Below are 21,370 nucleotides of genomic sequence, written 5' to 3' on the forward strand. Positions count from 1 at the left end.
CATACAATCCCAAACCAACCCATAGCCCATAGCCCCTATGCCCCGAGTAAGTGTCTATATTTGACATATCCTGCTATCAATGGGGGAAGGAGATCCAAGGATCTAAGTTGACTGGTTCCTTACCGGGAATCCGGGCGATCCGAAATCTCCCTTCGCTCCGGGGAAACCAGGCGATCCAGGAATTCCGGAAATTCCCTTCTCACCTTTGGTCCCTCCGCTGCCGACAGGGCCACGGGGACCTTCGGAGCCAGGAGGACCTTCACACGAATAGGTCAAAGGTTAGAGGTCAGAGATAACACTCATCTCAACCTGACATTATAACAAATAACAATAATAATAACCATTGAGATAAAACTAGATCCAGTTGATCTATCTCCATGGTTACTGTATAACACTAACATCAACAGTCAACATAGCATAAAACTGCATGCGTACATACAACTATTTAAAAACAGCATAAATACAGTATAAAGGAGGAGACTTGAGTGTGTGTTCAAGTGTGTTTTGTGTATTGCGGGGTGTACAGTGTCTGTGTAGGCTATAGTCTTTTGTTAGGCTTCACAACCCATCCTGAAAAGTAAAATGTGGTTAACAAATCATCAACAATGGTTAAGTTGTAACCAAATCAACAAAATGCTAGCCTGAGTGCCAGTCTGTTTGTGCTACCATGCTAACAATGACAGCAACGAGTTGGCAAGAGCACAAACGGATCTGGGACCAGGCCAAACAAAATGTACACAGATCAGTTTCATCACAACAGAACAACAAAGGTCATCATCATCAAACCATTGATTCTAACCTGGAGGACCTAGGTATCCCAGAATTCCGGGAATAGCAGAGCCGGTGCGGCAGAATGTGAAGGGTTTAAAACAAGAGGCAAGAGTTAGCATAGATAGATACACCATCAGGCTAACGTCTGACACAACCAAACCTCAGGGCAAACCATATGTTATGTTTGTGATTCAATTTTGTTATTTCATTTAAATTAATACCTGTTTGGGATTTGGCTGTGTACATATAAGATACAGTGAACTTATTTCTAAAAGCTAAATAGTGCTAGTTCTTACATATGTGAAGTTAATGGAAAAAATGCTAACAAATTTAAACTATTATCTTTAAACTACATGCTAAATTCATGCTTATCAACTACATTTTCAAGACATTTGTCAATTCCAAGTTGAACAGAATGACAATGACTGTTTTTAGTGTTAGAGGTTTGTCTGTCAGCTAATCAATAATTCAGAAATAGTGTCTGTTAAAAAAGGTATTGATTATTGAAAGATGTATGTTACCACATACTGTACATTCTAAAACATGCCAAAATAATTTCAAGCAAAAGTTCAAATCATTTTAGTTATGGTTATTTGACCAGTGTGACTACTCAATCAGAAGAAAAGTGAGATTAGCAGGAGTAAAAAAGGAAGGATCAGAAAATTAAGGGAAGAAAATAATAAATACAAAATCCAAGATCCAAGATCAATCAGCAACACAATGAGGTTAAGGGTTGTAGATTTGTATTCTAGACCAGGAGAACATGCAGTAGAACAGATGCCTGTGTACTGGAACTCTGACCTTCGGGACCTGGGTACGGACGAACGTGTCATCGGAGGGGGAGGGGCAACACCACAGGGGGTGGAGCCAAGACACAGGAAACAGGAAGTACATGTCATACCATCGCTCTCATCCCCCCACAACTGGAGATGACGCCTATCCTGGCACAGAGCTGGGCTCAATACAGCTCTCTATAATATACTATATATGTACATGTACACTGAGTATACAAATGCTCTTTCCATGACCAGGTGAATCCAGGTGAAAACTATGATCCCTTATTGATGTCACTTGTTAAAAGCACTTCAATCATTGCACAATTTAGACATGGATTGTGTATGTGTGCCATTCAGAGGGTGAATGGTCAAAACAAATATGTAAGTGCCTTTGAAAGGGGTTGGTAGTAGATGCCAGGCACACTGGTTTATGTCAAGAACTGCAACGCTGCTGGGTTTTTCCTGCTCAACAGTATCAAGAATGGTCCAACACCCAAAGTACATCCAGCCAACTTGACACATCTGTGGGAAGCATTGGAGTCAACATGCGCCGGCATTCCTGTGGAACGCTTTTGACACCTTGTAGAGTCCATGCCCAGGCATACTGAGGCTGTTCTGAGGGCAAAGGGAAGGTGGAAGGTTTTCCTAATGTTTGGTATAATCAGTGTATTCGTAGCTCTCCAATGTAAGAGACACTTTTGGGAGATATTTTGAGAATCAAGATGATAAAGAATCTTACTTAAAGTTCAGCGCAAGTGATGTGAGGAAATCGATTTAGAGGATGGCATAGAGCAGGGGTGTCAAACATTTCTTTTTTTAAATATATATTATTTTGGTTGGGGGGAGAACAAACTCAATATAAAGTTACTGACACCTTATCAATGTAACGAAGTTGGAGTTGGAATTAAATCTGGAATTAAAATATGTTTAATTGTGGTCTTAATGTTCTAACTGAGCCCAACTCTGTGCTATAGTCTGGCGTTGTGATTCAGGTGCTGAGGTACAGTTGGACACACATGGCCCATGCAGGACAAACAGTTGACTGACACACTGTGGGAGAAACAGAGACGAGTCACAGTCAAACCTTCTCAGTCTTACCTAGACTCCAGTAGCCTATTGATAATACTGGATCCACTGTGTTGTAGTCTAGGGACTCGGGACCACAATGGAAATAAGTATTTAAAATGTATGTATTGTGTGAATATGTATATTTTTTGGGGCTGGCTAATAAAATCAATCAATCATCAATCAGTGTTCAGTTGAACACTGTATTATTCCTTTCATAAATGACACTGATCTAGAGTGAGACCACTTTATAGTTCATTCCTTAACTGTATAATACAGGGGTTCAATGCTATATGGGCAGTCAATGAGATCCATTTGACCGACTACGCCAACGTTGTATTGGAAACGTTCAGTCAAACCCATCGATACCCCTTTGACTTACAACACTCTTCTCACTTTTATAGATAATGGTGGTGATACTTCTTGTTTCTAGATAGTCTAGGTTCTTTGTTGTTGAATCCACCAAATATTCGTTTTCTAGGCTTTTGAAACCCCTTCTCTAATGCATAGTTAGACCTGTTACAGGTTTGACTCTAGTTCGTCTGCTTCACACCAACGTCACATAATTAGACAATTAGGATATAAAACACCAAACAACACACAAGACACAGGCACATCAACCCTGTGGAGAGATGGACAGATCAGGATCCGTTCCCCTGCAACCGAAAGGGGAGGGAGAGGGGGTGAGGAGACACAAGGATGGAGAGATGATTGACAAACAGATGGCTGGATTGATGGATGGATGGATGGATGGAGGACGTAGACAACAACGTGTGGTCACCCCCCATGCTCTGATGTTGGGGGCGTAGCTGGAACCCAGACGGCGAGGGAGACACAGTGATTGGTGCGTGTTGGGCGGCGCACCCCAACATTGTGTAGTGAGGGGGTAAGGGAGTGGGGGACGTTTGGTTGCATAGTGGTGGTTGTGGTGATACAATCGGTTCGGTTCAGTGCTCAGTGTATCACAACGATGGTGATTTGAGTGACAGTGTATGTTTATGCTCAGTGACATATAGCTGATCTGGGACCAGTGTTGATTGACAAAGAGGTTCACATCTCATGCAAATCAATGCGATTAATATAAAGCATTCACATAAAGAGCTGCAGGTAGGCCATGTTTGCTGCCTGGTTTTTACTTGGGTATGTGTGTGTGTATACAATGTGTGTGTCATGTGTCAGAGAGAAAATATATCAATAATCTATCTTTCGAATTTCCTTCCCAGTCCACGATTTGATACATTTTAAACTTTTAACTATACCATACACTACAACCAGGAGGCTCCAGACTTCAAAATGTCCAGAAAACCAGGCAGCAACATTGGCTAAAAAGTGATGGAGTGGTCAATTCATAACATACCTCCTCTTCCAGGGGGTCCGGGGGGGCCGGCGTTACCTTTGGGACCCTGGAGGGCCACACCTGGTGCGCCAGGGGGCCCAACGCTGCCAGGGGACCCAGGCAGGCCAGAGAAACCCATCTCTCCCTTCTGACCAGGGAAGCCAGGGCTACCGGAAGAACCAGGGACGCCAAGATCTCCCTTAGCACCTGTGGGGAACCGATTGGCAAAAACACAAGGTCCTTTCATATTAAGAATCCCTTTTATTCACCAAGTACATTGACACACACTCAGATTGTGACCTGGTGAAATGGTGCTGCCAGCAATAGACAGATGTAAAGGAAGAACACAGCTGGTGGAATTTACACAAAGTCAACATACAGCATAAACAACGGAAATCAAGTAAAGTGGTGATTGAAGGACGTTGGTAGTAGTAGTTAGTAGAGTAGTAGTGGTTGTTGTCGACTTCTATTGGTAGAATAATAGATGGCGAATGCTATTTAAGTTGTATATGGTCTAGAGTCGGTTATCGGCTACCGTCTGTTCTCTGTAGTGGATGGTTTGTCTGTCATTCAGGAGCTAGTGTAGAGTGTATGTATGGTTTGTGTGAGAGTAACAAAGACAGTCAGTCAGGTGGGGGTGAGTCTCACCTGGTAATCCTGGGAGACCAGGAGAACCGGGGCCACCAAAACCAGGAAGACCTGTAGGACAAGACGATCATGGGAAAAAGAGGGTTTCATTTTAGACATCCATCTAATAATATAACACTTTGGTCTTACTGCTTAATATCACCATAACAAGCGCTAAATCCTTGTGAACAATTACATTTAGGATCATTTCGTTTTATCAATTTGACTACAACTTTGGGGTATTGTCGACAGTTGAACTAAGCTCATGAGGCATTTATAAGTTATATCATTCAAGAATCAATGGGTATATATTAATCATTTAAAAGAAAAAAAATGTAAGTAGCAATCCCAGATTGCTCCTTTAAGTGACTACGCCAACTACCTGGGTCTCCTTTGACTCCCGCTGGTCCAGGGATTCCGTCACGACCCGCCTGACCCTTGTCCCCTGGAAACCCAGGTGATCCGGCACGGCCGTTCTCTCCCGGTCGGCCGGGTGGTCCGCTGAGACCGGGGTTACCGGGGATACCATCCAGACCCTTCGGCCCGGGAATCCCGGGAGAACCTAGAGGAAGTACCAGAAAGACAGCCGGACAGATTTAATGACATAGGTAGCTGGATATGAGATGAAGGCTTGGAAGAATATCATACACATTCTTCTGGTTAGACCGTAGCACCGTAACCATTAGTTACCTTGGAATCCTGGGAGGCCGGGGTCACCTTTGGCGCCAGGGCCGCCAGGAAACCCTGGAAGACCTGGTGTTCCGGGAGTTCCTTTTACTCCGTTTTGTCCGGGGAATCCTGACTGACCGGGCTCACCCTGAGAGAGAGAGAGAGAGAGAGGAAGAGAGAGAGAGAGAGGGATAAGGGATAGAGAGAGAGAGAGAGAGAGAGAGAGAGAGAGAGAGAGAGAGAAGGAGAGAGAGAGAGAGAGAGAGAGAGAGAGAGAGAGAGAGAGAGAGAGAGAGAGAGAGCAGGAGAGAGGGAGAGAAAGGAATAAAGTTGCATTGCAGACGATGAAGCAGATTTTCCATATTACTCAATTATCATTCAGAATGAGTATATAGTTCCCTTTGAAACAGGTAAACTCATCTAAACTTGGACAGAGATCTAGACTTATGCTTAAAGGTACACACGGTTCTATGCGGTACTGGTTCTATACGGTTCTAGATGGTTCTAAAGGGTTCTAGAGTAGAGAGTTCCATACCTTGGGACCTGTAGCTCCTGGGGAACCAAAGCCAGGGGAACCGGGCTCTCCCTTAGCTCCAGGGAACCCTGATGCTCCTGAACTACCGGGTCCACCCGACCGACCTGATTGACCCGGAGTTCCTTTCGCCCCTGTGGGTCCTGTGACATCATCATAAATGGACAATAAGATTGGTGTAGTCGGATAAATAGAGTTCGGTGACAATATTCTAACTAATTGTTATTAATCTAGCAATCAACATATGGATCGAACTCTATTTGTATACTTGTTTTTTCCATCATTAAACTGTAACAGAACACCTGCTGTAACAAAATAAAAGTATTCAGGTATGTCAATTCATAACGGCCTGCGTTTCTATGAACATGGAGAGCTGAGTGGACAAATCTCGGGGTTATGGGAAGTCTTTACAAGTCTTTATATTTCAGTGTGTAGAACATAGGAATGACAGGTCAATAAACATAACATTTTGGTGATGGTGGGGATATGAGGTTATAGAACATGATGGTGATGATATGAGGTTATAGAACATGATGGTGGGGATATGAGGTTATAGAACATGATGGTGATGGTGGGGATATGAGGTTATAGAACATGATGGTGGGGATATGAGGTTATAGAACATGATGGTGGGGATATGAGGTTATAGAACATGATGGTGGGGATATGAGGTTATAGAACATGATGGTGGGGATATGAGGTTATAGAACATGATGGTGATGGTGGGGATATGAGGTTATAGAACATGATGGTGGGGATATGAGGTTATAGAACATGATGGTGATGGTGGGGATATGAGGTTATAGAACATGATGGTGGGGATATGAGGTTATAGAACATGATGGTGGGGATATGTGGTTATAGAACATGATGGTGATGATATGAGGTTATAGAACATGATGGTGATGATATGAGGTTATAGAACATGATGGTGATGATATGAGGTTATAGAACATGATGGTGATGGTGGGGATATGAGGTTATAGAACATGATGGTGGGGATATGAGGTTATAGAACATGATGGTGGGGATATGAGGTTATAGAACATGATGGCGGGGATATGAGGTTATAGAACATGATGGTGGGGATATGAGGTTATAGAACATGATGGTGGGGATATGAGGTTATAGAACATGATGGTGGGGATATGAGGTTATAGAACATGATGGTGGGGATATGAGGTTATAGAACATGATGGTGGGGATATGAGGTTATAGAACATGATGGTGGGGATATGAGGTTATAGAACATGATGGTGGGGATATGAGGTTATAGAACATGATGGTGATGGTGGGGATATGAGGTTATAGAACATGATGGTGGGGATATGAGGATATAGAACATGATGGTGATGGTGGGGATATGGGGTTATAGAACATAATGGTGGGGATATGGGGTTATAGAACATGATGGTGGGGATATGTGGTTATAGAACATGATGGTGATGATATGAGGTTATAGAACATGATGGTGGGGATATGAGGTTATAGAACATGATGGTGATGGTGGGGATATGAGGTTATAGAACATGATGGTGGGGATATGAGGTTATAGAACATGATGGTGGGGATATGAGGTTATAGAACATGATGGTGATGGTGGGGATATGAGGTTATAGAACATGATGGTAGGGAAATTAGGTTATAGAACGTGATGATGGGGATATGTGGTTATAACACATGATGGTGGGGATATGGGGCAGTCTAATACCCACCTGGGAAGCCCATCTCTCCCATGTTGCCTTTAGCTCCTGGGGCTCCTGGTGAGCCTGATCCTCCAGGGATACCTGCGTCTCCTTTGGGACCTGAACACAGCAGAGGAAATTAGGAGTTAGTGTTCAGTAGAGGACATTATGGGGCTGAAACATATCTTGAGGTATGCATGGTACTTGGAAATATGCATGTTTTATAAACCCATTTGGGTTGAGCATCCTGAAGATGCAAGACACATAATAAAACAGGAAAGGTAGGATGACTGTGCTAGTGTTCAGTAGAGGTCATTCTGGAGGGATGACTGTACTAATGTTCAGTAGAGGTCATTCTGGAGGGATGACTGTACTAGTGTTCAGTAGAGGTCATTCTGGAGGGATGACTGTGCTAGTGTTCAGTAGAGGTCATTCTGGAGGGATGACTGTACTAGTGTTCAGTAGTGGTCATTATGGAGGGATGACTGTACTAGTGTTCAGTAGAGGTCAATCTGTAGGGATGAATGTGCTAGTGTTCAGTAGAGGACATTCTGGAGGGATGACTGTGCTAGTGTTCAGTAGAGGACATTCTGGAGGGATGACTGTACTAGTGTTCAGTAGAGGTCATTCTGGAGGGATGACTGTACTAGTGTTCAGTAGAGGTCATTAGGGATGGATGACTGTACTAGTGTTCAGTAGAGGACATTCTGGAGGGATGACTGTGCTAGTGTTCAGTAGAGGTCATTCTGGAGGGATGACTGTACTAGTGTTCAGTAGAGGTCATTAGGGATGGATGACTGTACTAGTGTTCAGTAGAGGTCATTATGGATGGATGACTGTACCAGTGTTCAGTAGAGGACATTCTGGAGGGATGACTGTACTAGTGTTCAGTAGAGGACATTCTGGAGGGATGGGTGCACAAGAGGATTAGTTTCTAGATAGTATGAGTATACCTTGAGGTCCTGGCAACCCAGGTCGTCCGTCCTGTCCTGGTATACCAGCGTCTCCAGGGAGACCAGGGATACCCTTTTGACCTGGTAGTCCTCCTAAACCTACACAACACAAAAAACACAGGAAACAGTAAGGACAGTGACACAAAGCTGCATTCTTAGCAGTCTACATCAGTCAGTCAGAAACAGGCAGAGAGAGAGACAGGCAGATAAACAGACAGAGAGAAAGACGTACCTGGTGCGCCTGGTTCTCCCTTCCCACCCTTCAGTTCCTGGGGAGGAATGCTGGGTCCTGGGAGTCCCGCGATACCGGGCTCTCCCCTGTCTCCCTTCAGACCTGAACCGCCGGGACCACCTGGTCGCCCTGGGAAACCATCGTCACCTGGAGGAAGGAGACACAAAGAGTCAGAGGGTCTATTATCGAAGACACATACAGTACCAATATGTGTGTATACCAACGTGTGTGTTTATGTGTTTGTGTGTGGGCTCCTTATAGCTAGCGCAGCAGATGTTTTGGACTAGTTTGTTTGAATTTAAGACCTGTGGTCACATTAACAACATTAATGTTATAAAGTTATTCTTCAATTTATCGTTATAACTCAGTCAATTTGTGTCCATATCGCCCAGCTCAAGTGTGTGTGTGTGTGTGTGTGTGTGTGTGTGTGTGTGTGTGTGTGTGTGTGTGCGCACGCGCGCATACCTTTAGGTCCAGGGAAGCCGGGGGCTCCGGGGTTCCCAGGGGATCCCAGAGGTCCAGGAGCTCCCATCACACCCATGTCTCCTTTACCACCTGTTGATGGACAGACTTTTGACTGGCAATTCCCCATCAAGACAGGGTGAAGGTCAGCGACACTGTCTGTGTCCCATATCGCACCCTATTCCCTATATAGTGCATTACTTTTGACTAGAGTCCATATATAGGAAATAGGGTGCCATTTGGGATGGAGGTAGAGTAACAACAATGTCCAACAGAAAATAAAGAGAGAGAAAGGTAGTCAGTGTGACATCATACTGGCCAGTCCATATTTAATTCTATATTTAACCTTTATTTAACTAGGCAAGTCACAAAGAACAAATTCTTATTTACAATGACGGCCTAACCCGGCCAAACCCTAATCTGAACGACGCTGGGCCAATTGTGCGCCGCCCTATTGGGACTCCCAATCACGGCCGATTGTGATACAGCCTGGAAACGAACCAGGGTCTGTAGTGACTCCTCTAGCACTGAGATTTGGTGCCTTAGACTGCCGCGCCACTCGGGAGCTCATATACTGTATGTAGATTACACAGAAAGAGATTTGGAACCAGATATAGACGAGACTGAAATAAACACACAGGCTGCGTTATCACATGCAGCCCAATTCTGACCTTATGCCACTAATTAGTCTTTTGACCAGTCAGATCAGATCGTTTGCCATTAATTGGGCAAAAGATCAGAATTGGGCTGCCTATGTAAACCAGCAATAGAATCTGATTTCTTACAGTCCATTCATAACACAGAAAAAGATTGAAAACTAGACAGATAGAGACTAAAACAGACAAATAGATTAGGAAGGTTTGATGTTGGTGTCGGTCTGTTATCCTACCAGGCAGGCCAGGCAGTCCGTCTCGGCCAGGGCCACCAGGGTTACCCTGTGGTCCAACTCCCCCGGGGTTGCCGGGGAAACCGGGACTTCCTCTGTCGCCTGGCAACCCTGGAATGTCCAGGCCGGGAGAACCCGGGTCTCCCTTCTCACCGTTGGCGCCTGAGTATCCTGAAATGCGAGGAATCAATAACAGAGTGAGGACAGATTCTCACTACCTGATCAGCATCTGCCCATTATCTATAACCTCATAGAAGGTCAATTTTGACCTTCAAATGCCAAAGAGAATATTTGGTCTTACGCACATTTGATGGACAATAAAGCTTTTTGAACTTGACTTTAAGCGCTAGTGGAATCTCTCTACTTATGATTAGTGACTATTCAACACATTATAAAGGTTCCATTTGTCAGTCCAGAATAGGTCAAATAACCTCATTTTCTATATATATATATATATATATATATATTTTTTTTAAATGTACGTTTTATTTAACCTTTATTTAACTAGGCAAGTCAGTTAAGAACAAATTCTTATTTACAATGACGGCCTACAACGGCCAAACCCGGACGGCACTGGGCCAATTGTGCGCCACACTATGGGACTCCCAATCACAGACAGTTGTGATACAGCCTGGATTCAAACCAGGGTGTCTGTAGTGACGCCTCAAGCACTGAGATGCTGTGCCTTAGACTGCTGAGCCACTCGGGAGCCCCAAGAGTAAAGATAGCTGGAGTAAAGATGTCACACCAAACAGTCCCTTAACCAATCAACCAATCACACAGAAATACAGTGCCAATCAACCAATCAGCTGCCAGATAGCGACTATAGTCCAGACAGGCTGTGGTACAATACCTTTCTCGCCTTGAGGTCAAAGGTCAGAAGACGGCAGGTAAGGAGGGAGTATATTCAAAATGGGGCGGAGTGGATGAGGAACATCACAGAGTAAGAAAGAGAGGTGGGGAAGGGGGGATGAGGGTTTACAATGCTCTACGTCTATCCAACATGACATACTGTACATGATGATGGAGCCTTCAGAACTGTGAGTGCCATGAGTGGAGGTGAATAAAGAGTTTGTTGGGGCAGGCACAAAAGAAGAGTGTGACTAATGACATACAGTTGAGGTCGGAAGTTTACATACACCTTTAACCAAATACATTTAAACTCAGTTTTTCACAATTCCTGACATTTAATCCTAGTAAAAAAGTCCCTGTTTTAGGTCAGATAGGATCACCACATTTTAAGAATGTGAAATGTCAGAATAATAGTAGAGAATGATTTATTTCAGCTTTTATTTCTTTCATCACATTCCCAGTTGGTCAGAAGTTTACATACACTCAATTAGTATTTGGTAGCATTGCCTTTAAATTGTTCAACTTGGGTCAAATGTTACGGGTAGCCTTCCACAAGCTTCCCACAATAAGTTGGGTGAATTTTGGCCCATTCCTCCTGACAGAGCTGGTGTAACTGAGTCAGGTTTGTAAGGCCTCCTTGCTCGCACATGCTTTTTCAGTTCTACAAACAAATTTTTGATGGGATTGAGGTCAGGGCTTTGTGACGGCCACTCTAATACCTTGACTTTGTTGTCCTTAAGCCATTTTGCCACAACTTTGTAAGTATGCTTGGGTCATTGTCCATTTGGAAGACCCATTTGCGACCAAGCTTTAACTTCCTGACTGATGTCTTGAGATGTTGCTTCAATTTATCCACAAAATGTTCCTACCTCATGCTACCATCTATTTTGTGAAGTGCACCAGCCCCTCCTGTGGCAAAGCTCCCCCACAACATGATGCTGCCACCCCCGTGATTCACGGTTGGGATGGTGTTCTTCAGCTTGCAAGCCTCCCCCTTTTTCCTCCAAACATAACAGGGTCATTTATGGCCAAACAGTTCTATTTTTGTTTCATCAGACCAGAGGACATTTCTCCAAAATGTACGATCTTTGTCCCCATGTGCAGTTGCAAACCGTAGTCTGGCTTTTTTATGTCGGTTTTGGAGCAGTGGCTTCTTCCTTGCTGAGCGGCCTTTCAGGTTATGACGATATAGGACTCGTTTTACTGTGGATATAGATACTTTTCTACCTGTTTCCTCCAGCATCTTCACAAGGTCCTTTGCTGTTGTTCTGTGATTGATTTGCACTTTTCGCACCAAAGTACATTCATCACTAAGAGACAGAACGCGTCTCCTTCCTGAACGGTTGCGTGGTCCCATGGTGTTTATACTTGCGTACTATTGTTTGTACAGATGAACGTGGTACCTTCAGGCATTTGGAAATTGCTCCCAAGGATGAACCAGACTTGTGGAGGTCTACAAGGTCTTTTTTCTGAGGTCATGGCTGATTTCTTTTGATTTTCCCATGATGTCAAGCAAAGAGGCACTGAGTTTGAAGGTAGGCCTTGAAATACATCCAAAGGTACACCTCCAATTGACTCAAATGATGTCAATTAGCCTATCAGAAGCTTCTAAAGCCATGACATCATTTTCTGGAATTTTCCAAGCTGTTTAATGGCACAGTCAACTTAGTGTATGTAAACTTCTGACCCACTGGAATTGTGATACAGTGAATTATATGTGAAATAATCTGTCTGTAAACAATTGTTTGAAAAATTACTTGTGTCATGCACAAAGTAGATGTCCTAACCGACTTCCCAAAACTATAGTGTGCTAACAAGAAATTTGTGAAGTGGTTGAAAAATGAGTTTTAATGACTCTAACCTAAGTGTATGTAAACTTCCGACTTCAACTGTATTAGTTTTAAAGAGGAAGGCAAATTGTGAACAAAGTTGCAAAAACAAGTGCAGGAAAAGTGAACTTGGAACTGTGTGGGTGGGTGACAGCTAGCAGCTTCACAAGTGAGCATCGCCAACGAGACTGTGACAACATGCAAAATAAGAAGAGCAATGAGAAGACTGTTGTGAGGAGAGATGAGAAGAAGAATAAGAGTGAACTCCCAAGATCAGGGTATGGCTACCATCGATGACTGATAACCCAGAATGAGATGCTATTGTCACATGATCACCCATGGTGACATCATTCAGTGCACAACAAACAAACAAACCCTTTAACCCCTTACAAACTGTTTACAAACCATTTACACTCTTACAAACCCTTTACAAACCCTTTACACTCTTACAAACCCTTTACAAACCATTTACAAACCCTTTACACTCTTACAAACCCTTTAACCCCTTACAAACTGTTTACAAACCCTTTATACTCTTACAAACCCTTTACAAACACTTTAACCCCTTACAAACCCTTTACACTCTTACAAACCCTTTACAAACCCTTTAACCTCTTACAAACGGTTTACAAACTGTTTGGTGCTCAAAAGCCTTGCAGAGGAATGGTGTTACTTTCCTAATAACAAGTGTGACAACATAGCCTGAACCACATAGCCAGTCCTTTGAGATTCTGTACATAATAAACATTCATATAAGTTATGAGTATGTGGTGAAGGTGATAATGCCCGTACCAATCTGTGACTGAGACAATACATTCGAGATAACACATATTGAGTAATCTCAACAGAATGTTAACGTGTCGAAAACAAAAATAGAACAAAATATTGTATTTCGAAAATACAGCATAAATACACATTCATATATATTACATGGTTTTCTCACGAATTAAGACTTTGCAGAGGTTCAATATGATAAAAGGTCTTGGCATTACGTCCAAATTATGGTGATACTACAAGGTCCGCTGTAAGCAACTAGATACAAATGCCATAAATCATAATCAAACTATTAATCTATAAATCAAACCTGATTTTTGTCTCGTCAAAGGTCAGATAGGTTGTCTTACCTGGAGAGCCCATGGGTCCTGGGGGTCCAATGGGGCCGGGGATGCCCTGAGAGCCGATGGAGGGTGAACCTGGAGGGCCACGGGCTCCGGATATACCAGGGATACCAGAGTCACCTGGAAGAGACAAACAAATACCGAACTCACACACCTGTTAACAAAATAATACCAACTGGCTAGCTACCTATCAGGTGTACCAGGGATACCAGAGTAACCTGGGAGACAAACAGGTACAGAACACACACTTGTTAACATGGCAAATACCAACTTACTACCTGGCTAACAGAATATGTTTTATCTGGACCAGTGGTGGCTCCTCAGGGGAGGAAGGGGAGGACCATCCTCCTCAGTGAATTTCAGATTTTTTTTATATGGCTACTGTCAGTGGTTTCAAATGAAAGTGCCTTTAAAGATGACTAAGTTATTATTTACTATTTTTAACAGCTAGTTTCCATTCTCCTCTGGGTACATTGACTTCATTACAAAACCTAGAAGTCTAGAAAACCTATGTTCTCACCCCCTTCCATAGACTTACACAGTAATTATGACAACTTTCAGAGGACATCCTCCAACCTATCAGAGCTCTTGCAGCGTGAACTGACATGTTGTCCAGCCAATCAAAGGATCAGAGAATTAATCTAGTACTAAAAGCATAAATTTACAGATAGCTAGCACCGCAGTACGTTAAATGTGATGAGTAGTAGAAAGAGAATAGTTGAACAGTCTTGAACAAATTCATTTCCTTAAAAGAAATCAATAGCTAGCTCGTTTAGAGTATCATGTAGTAGCCTAAAGCTAGCGATGTTCCATTGAGCGGGGGGAATGGAATATGAACGACAGTCATCCAATATGCTGTAATATAAAAAAATAATAATAATCGTCCTCCCTCTTCTTAAACAGCACCGGCGGCCACGGATCTGGACTAAGTATAACATTTATTGAAGACACCACTGAGCATGCTTTTAGTCTAGAACTAGGCTGTGTCTGGAAAAATCTGACCAGAAATAATGAGGCAAGATTAGAGTATGATGTTGTTGATCTATAAAAAGAGGAAATAATAACTTAAAAGGCACTTTAATTTGAAACCACTGACAGAAAAGCCATATTTTCAGTATAGGTGGATCTTCAGTGTTCCTAAGCTCCCAACTCCAACCGACTACATCCATAAAAGTTGGAACAGTACCTTTGGCACCAGGGCCACCGTCGAAGCCAGAACGTCCGGGCGAGCCGGGGTTGCCGGGGAAACCGGAGTCTCCTTTGGGTCCAGGTAATCCTTTGGGTCCAGGGAAGCCTGGAGGGCCCTGGGGACCTGGCAGCCCAAATCCCGGCTCTCCCTATCACACACACACACAAATAGAAAACTCAAATTAATACCCAAACACACACAAATGTAGACCTTGTTAAAACATTTTTTTAAATATTTTTTATTTAACCTTTAGTTAATTAACCAGGCAGGTCAGTTAAGAACAAATTATTATTTTTAGCCTCCTGCGTGGGACGGGGGCTGGGATTAAAAATAAAAACAAATTAAATAAAAATATAGGACAAAACATACGACAAGAGAGACAACACAACACTACATAAAGAGAGACCTAAGATAACAACATAGCATGGTAGCATGACAACACAGCATGGTAGCAACACAACATGACAACAACATGGTAGCAACACAACATGGCAGCGCTTTTCTCCACCCCCACCAGGTATCTCCCATCTCCCCTCATTATCCCCTGTGTATTCATACCTGTGTTCTCTGTTTGTCTGTTGCCAGTTCGTTTTGTTAGTGAAGCCTACCAGCGTTTTTCCCCTTGCTCCTGTCTTTTCTATAGTTCCTGTTTTCTAGTTTTCCCGGCGTTGACCATTCTGCCTGCCCTGACCCTGAGCCTGCATGCCATCATGTACCTTGCCCCACCACACTGGAGTATTGAGCTCTGCCTTCCCTGACCCTGAGACTGCCTGCCGTTCTGTACCTTTTGGACTCTGATCTGGATTACTGACTGTCAACCAAGTCAAGACCTGTCGTTTAGCCTGCTCCCTTTTCTAGTAATAAACTTTTGTTTCTTCGACACTGTCTGTATCTGGGTCTTCGCTAATATGTGATAGTACGAACTGGCCATGACCGACCCAGCAGACTCAGACCAGCTCCACAATGCTGTCTCCCTGCAACAATGTCTTATGGAGGCCTTCCAAACCCTGGCAGAACGCCATGACCAGGTGTTCAAGACTTTGCTGGAGCAACTCTACGGATTCCTCACTGAACAGCGGATCACTCACAATACCACTCCCATCAACCTATGAGTGTCAGGGAACCACAGCGAGGCAATCCAATGTATGCTGATTAAGTTTCCTCAGGTTCCTGTGGTATTGGGATTCTCTTGGCTCCAGCGACACAATCCCCTTATTGACTGGACTGCTGGTGCCATCATGGGCTGGGGCCCATTCTGCCACACCCATTGCCTGAAGTCAGCATAGCCTGCCCCGGGACATCTTCCGGTGGGCTCGGGAAGTTGCCCCGGACCTCTCCGCCATTCCCACGGAGTACCAGGACCCCAGGGAGGTTTTCAGTAAGGCCCGGGCCACTTTACTTCCTCCGCACCGACCATATGACTGCAGGATCGACCTTCTCCCAGGCACCACACTGCCCCAGGGACGACTGTACTCTCTGTCGGGTCCGGCGAATAAGGCAATGGAGACCTACATAGAGGACAACCTAGCTGCAGGGTTCATCCGTCCTTCTGCCTCCCCCGCCGGCGCATGGTTCTTCTTTGTGGAGAAAAAGGACAAAACCCTGCGCCCGTGTATTGACTACAGGGACCTCAATGACATCACGGTGAAGACCGCTACCCACTACCACTCATCTCCTCTGCCTTCAAGCCGCTCCAGGGAACTACTGTGTTCTCCAAGCTGGATATACGGAATGCCTACCACCTGGTGCGGATACAGGAAGGGGACGAGTGGAAGACAGCCTTCAACATGGTCAGCGGTCACTACCAGTTTCTGGTCATGCCATTTGTCCTTACCAATGCTGTGTTCCAGGCTCTGGTTAATGATGTTCTCCGAGACATGTTGAACCGGTTCGTCTTCGTCTACCTCGATGACATCCTTGTCTTCTCCTGCTCTGCCCATGAACACATGCTCCACGTCTGACACGTCCTCCTGGAGAACCAGCTTTTTGTGACCACGGAGAAGTGCGAAGTCCATCGCTCCACCATCCCCTTCCTGGGTTACATCATCGCTACAGGTAGTGTACAGATGGATCCTGGGAAGGTGAGAGAGGTGGTGGATTGGCCCCAGCCTACGTCCAGGGTGCAGCTGCAACGTTTGCTGGGAGTCTCCAACTTTTATTGGCGCTTTATCCGGTGTTACAGCACCCTGGCTTCCCCCCTGTCTGCACTCACCTCTCCCAAGGTTCCTTCCATGTGGTCCCCAGCTGCTGACCGGGCGTTCCAGGATCTCAAACACCGTTTCACCACAGCTCCCATCTTGGTTCATCCGCCAGTTCGTGGTGGAGGCCGATGCTTCAGATGTCAGAGTGGGGGCTGTCCTGTCCCAGCGTTATGCCCTGGACCTCAAGGTACATCCCTGTGCCTTCTCACATCGCCTCAACACCACAGAGAGGAACTACAATGTGGGGAACCATGAGCTTCTCATGGTGAAGATGGTGTTGGAGGCGTGGAGGTACTGGCTGGAGGGGGCGGAACATCCGTTCATTGTGTGGACCGACCACAAGAACCTGGAATATCTCTGTACTGCCAAGCGTCTCAATTCCAGGCAAGCTAGGTGGGCCCTGCTCTTCTTCCGGTTCAACTTCTCCCTCTCCTACCGAAACAGGATCCAAGAACATCAAGCCGGATGCGCTGTCAATGCGAAGACCATCCTTCCCACCTCGTGTCTGGCAACGGCACTCAGCTGGGGAATAGGGATGCAGGCCCGTGAGGTGCAGAATTTCCAGATGAACCCCTGGGGGGGTCAGATAACTGGATGTTTGTGCATGGTGCTGTCCGCTCCTCGGTCCTGGAGTGGGCCCACTCCTCCAGGCTTGCCTGCCACCCGGGCTCCCGTTGGACCCTGCCCTTTGTGCAACAACGCTTTTGGTGGCCTACCATGGTCCCGGACGTTCGTCGCCGGCTGCAAGGTCTGTGCGCAGGACAAGACTCTTTGTCAAGCTCCGGCTGGTCTTCTTCAAACATGGCCTGTCCCTCATCGTCCCTGATCTCACATATCCCTGGACTTCGTCACGGGTCTTCCCCCGTCTGATGGCAACACAGTAGTGGACCGGTTTTCCAAAGCCGCCCACTTAATTCCTCTTCCTAAGCTCTCCCTCTGCTAAAGAGACGGCCCAACTCAACGTGCAGCACGTCTTCCGGATCCATGGACACCTGGTAGACATTGGTCCTCAATTCTCATCCCGGTTCCAGTCAGCTCTTCAGGGCATCATGGCTGCTGGGAGGGCAACCCTTCATCCACCACTTCTACGATTTGAAACTTTCAGTCGCTTGTGCTCTGTTAAATCCTGTGTGTTAAACCCAGTCTGACCTTCGGTTGGGAGGAAAAGCTATACTACTAGCTAAATGTGGTGTGGCCATGTTCCTTTGACTGCTCTGTGCAGGTCTGTCTACATTCAGTCTTTACCTTAGCTTGATACAATGCTATCCAGTTTGGATTCTCATTGCTATAATTCCCTTTGGAATTAGCTGGATTTATGCATAAATTGGTCATCAAATTTGTTCTGATCTTTATCTAAGTCACAACAATAGACAAACATAGTGTGCTTAAATTAATAATGCACAGAATAATGCACAGCACACCAACATCAAAACCTCATCCCAACTGTAAAGTATGGTGGAGGGAGTATCATGGTTTGGGGCTGCTTTGCTGCCTCAGGGCCTGGACAGCTTGCTATCGGAAAACTGAAGTTTATCAAGACGTTTTCCAGGAGAATGTAAGGCTATCTGTCCGCGAATTGAAGCTCAACAGAAGTTGGGTGATACAACAGGACAACGACCCAAAACACAGAAGTAAATCTACAACAGAATGGCTTCAACAGAAGAAAATACGCCTTCTGGGGTGGCCCAGTCAGAGTCCTGACCTCAACCCGATTGAGTTGCTGTGGCATGACCTCAAGAGAGCAGTTCACACCAGACATCCCAAGAATACTGCTGAACTGAAACAGTTTTGTAAAGAGGAATGGTCCAAAATTCCACCTGACCTTTGTGCAGGTCTGATCCGCAACTATAGAAAACGTTTGGTTGAGGTTATTGCTGCCAAAGGGGGGTCAACCAGTTATTAAATCCAAGGGTTCACATACTTTTCCCCACCCTACACTGTGAATGTTTACACGGTGTGTTCAATAAAGACATGAAAACGTATAATTGTTTGTGTGTTATTAGTTTAAGCAGACTGTGTTTGTCTATTGTTGTGACCGATCAGATTACATTTTATGACCAATTTATGCAGAAATCCAGGTATTTCCAAAGGATTCACATACTTTTTCTTGACACTGTAAATTATTATGTTAATCTGTAATTAGTACAGTATTAAGATCCATCTATAGTAGTGTCGTTGTGGTACGTACCTTAGCTCCAGGTCCACCTGGCTCACCGGGGAGGCCGTCCACTCCTGGTCTTCCTGGACCCCCGGGACCACCTGGCACACCAGATGAGCCTGGGAATCCTGCGGGCGGGGACAGGTGAGTGATTTGTAATAATTGTTTATAGTATAAGGCACTACTGTGAAACACACAAATTACTCTGTGCTATGGTGCTATGAGATAGATCATGGCTGTGCCATCTTGTGTGGACGTCAGGGCTTTAAGCCTAGTCCGAGACTAAAAAGCATGTTCAGTGGAGATTCTCCATTGAAAATGCTTCTTAGTCCAGGACGAGGCTTAATCTGTGTTCCGAAAATCGGTCCATGAAGTTTATATTATAACCATACAGGTGACAGTGAATGTATACCTGCCCAGGTATTTAGTGTTTACCTTTAGCGCCGGGGGGTCCTGGCAGTCCAATGCCGGAGAGGCCGGGGTCACCCTTGGCACCTGGTAATCCGGGGAAACCGGGCTGTCCTGGCCCGCCGGGGTTGCCTGTGGACACACAAATGAACACTTTGTTTTACTACACTATATTTACTACACTACTACTAAACAGTTCACTAGTGCATACTTCATAGAATTACATCAAATTGTCCCCCAAACAACACCAGACATCTGTGCTGTCTGTTACCTTACTGCCGTCATCATCATTCTGGATGAAAGCTTATGCCTATCTGTTCAGGTGGGTGTGAAGGTAAATGTTATTTACCTGGGTTTCCAGGAAGACCGGGGTCTCCATCCTGTCCCCTGGGTCCTGGGAGTCCCTTCTCTGCTATCGTTTGACCCGGCTCACCTTTAGTGCCTATAGGTCAGGGGTCAAAGGCCGAGGGTCAACGGTTAGGGAATAAGGGTACAAGAGAGTTGTAGTCATTAGAAGAGCAGCAGGTAAAGCTAATGGTAAAAGTATGACACCAATGAAATAACACAACCTTCCGGGACCCCAGGTGTGTCGGTGTGTCTCACTTTTATCAACATTTCAGTTACTTTTAGAAAAAAAGGGTTCCAAAAAGGTTATTTGGCTATCCCCATAGAAGAACCCCTTTCTGGTTCCAGGTAGAACCCTCTGTGGAAAGGGTTCGAGATGGATTCAAAAAGGGTTCTACCTGGAGCCAAAAGGGTTCTAACGTGAACCATAAAGGGTTCTTCAAAAGGTTCTCCTATGAGGACAGTTGAAGAACCCTTTTAGGTTCTAGAAAGCACCTTTTTTTCTAAGAGTATAATCCCTGGTTTTCAAGTATATCAGACAATATATCTTACCTGGTGATCCAGGTGTTCCCGTTCTCCCTGAGACGCCCTGAACACCCTTCTCTCCAGGGGGCCCCTGGGGGCCGAAGCCTGGGGATCCAGGGCCACCCCTGTCACCTGGGAGACCCTGCAGACCGGGCTCACCTGGAGGCCCTCGCTCACCCTTCACTAACAGAGAACCCTGCAGAGGAGTGGAGAGGGGTTAATATAGAATGCTATGTAGTGGGAAAAATGGATGGATGGATAGATGGATAGATAGATGGAGATAGGGATGGAGGGAAAGAGGTAAGGTAAAGGGATGGATGGAGGGAGGGAGGGAGAGAGGAACAGTTAGATGGGATGAATGGATGGATGGATGAAGGGAGGGATAAACAGAGAGATGGAAGGAGACATGAAGGGATGAGGTGGGATGGATGGATAGATAGATGGGTGGAGGAAGGTAGGGAGGGATAGAGAGCAGGAGGGATAGAAAGAAAGAAGATAAGGTTGGATGGATGAGTGGAGAGGGGAGAGGATGAGGGTGTGAATAGATAAATGGAGGGAAGGAGAGAGATGGACACTTTGCTACTCACAGATGTTCCTTTGGGTCCAGGAGCTCCAGGAACTCCATTGCGACCAGGTCCTCCGTCCAGACCAGGCAGGCCAGGGGGTCCGGGGAACCCTGTGTCTCCCTTGTCACCCCTCACCCCATCCACAGCAATAGCCTCACCTGGGTCACCCTTCTCTCCTGGGAAAC

At 45.1% G+C, this 21,370-nt stretch overlaps 1 protein-coding gene across 2 annotated transcripts in view; it reads right to left on the reverse strand.

The window, feature by feature from the left end:
* The window catches only part of LOC109896875 (collagen alpha-5(IV) chain), an 84,976-nt gene that overhangs the window by 15,710 nt on the left and 47,896 nt on the right, over positions 1-21,370 (reverse strand). Inside the window, exons 22-41 of one of the 2 annotated variants that reach the window (XM_020491299.2) lie at positions 21,207-21,370; positions 20,647-20,815; positions 20,099-20,191; positions 19,777-19,881; positions 19,372-19,469; positions 14,980-15,130; positions 13,800-13,913; positions 9,998-10,165; positions 9,112-9,201; positions 8,647-8,793; positions 8,415-8,513; positions 7,492-7,581; positions 5,780-5,919; positions 5,266-5,392; positions 4,958-5,137; positions 4,597-4,647; positions 3,970-4,155; positions 1,573-1,581; positions 800-808; positions 124-257 (exon numbers count right to left, since the gene is read on the reverse strand). The exon at positions 21,207-21,370 is cut by the window's right edge and continues 28 nt beyond it. In XM_020491299.2, the coding sequence (XP_020346888.2) occupies positions 124-257; positions 800-808; positions 1,573-1,581; positions 3,970-4,155; positions 4,597-4,647; positions 4,958-5,137; positions 5,266-5,392; positions 5,780-5,919; positions 7,492-7,581; positions 8,415-8,513; positions 8,647-8,793; positions 9,112-9,201; positions 9,998-10,165; positions 13,800-13,913; positions 14,980-15,130; positions 19,372-19,469; positions 19,777-19,881; positions 20,099-20,191; positions 20,647-20,815; positions 21,207-21,370 (2,324 nt within the window). The remainder of the gene's footprint in view (positions 1-123; positions 258-799; positions 809-1,572; positions 1,582-3,969; positions 4,156-4,596; positions 4,648-4,957; positions 5,138-5,265; positions 5,393-5,779; positions 5,920-7,491; positions 7,582-8,414; positions 8,514-8,646; positions 8,794-9,111; positions 9,202-9,997; positions 10,166-13,799; positions 13,914-14,979; positions 15,131-19,371; positions 19,470-19,776; positions 19,882-20,098; positions 20,192-20,646; positions 20,816-21,206) is intronic. The other variant, XM_020491300.2, reaches the window with a different exon arrangement.

This window comes from Oncorhynchus kisutch, linkage group LG9 (genome assembly GCF_002021735.2).
Source record: "Oncorhynchus kisutch isolate 150728-3 linkage group LG9, Okis_V2, whole genome shotgun sequence".
NCBI lineage: Eukaryota > Metazoa > Chordata > Actinopteri > Salmoniformes > Salmonidae > Oncorhynchus > Oncorhynchus kisutch.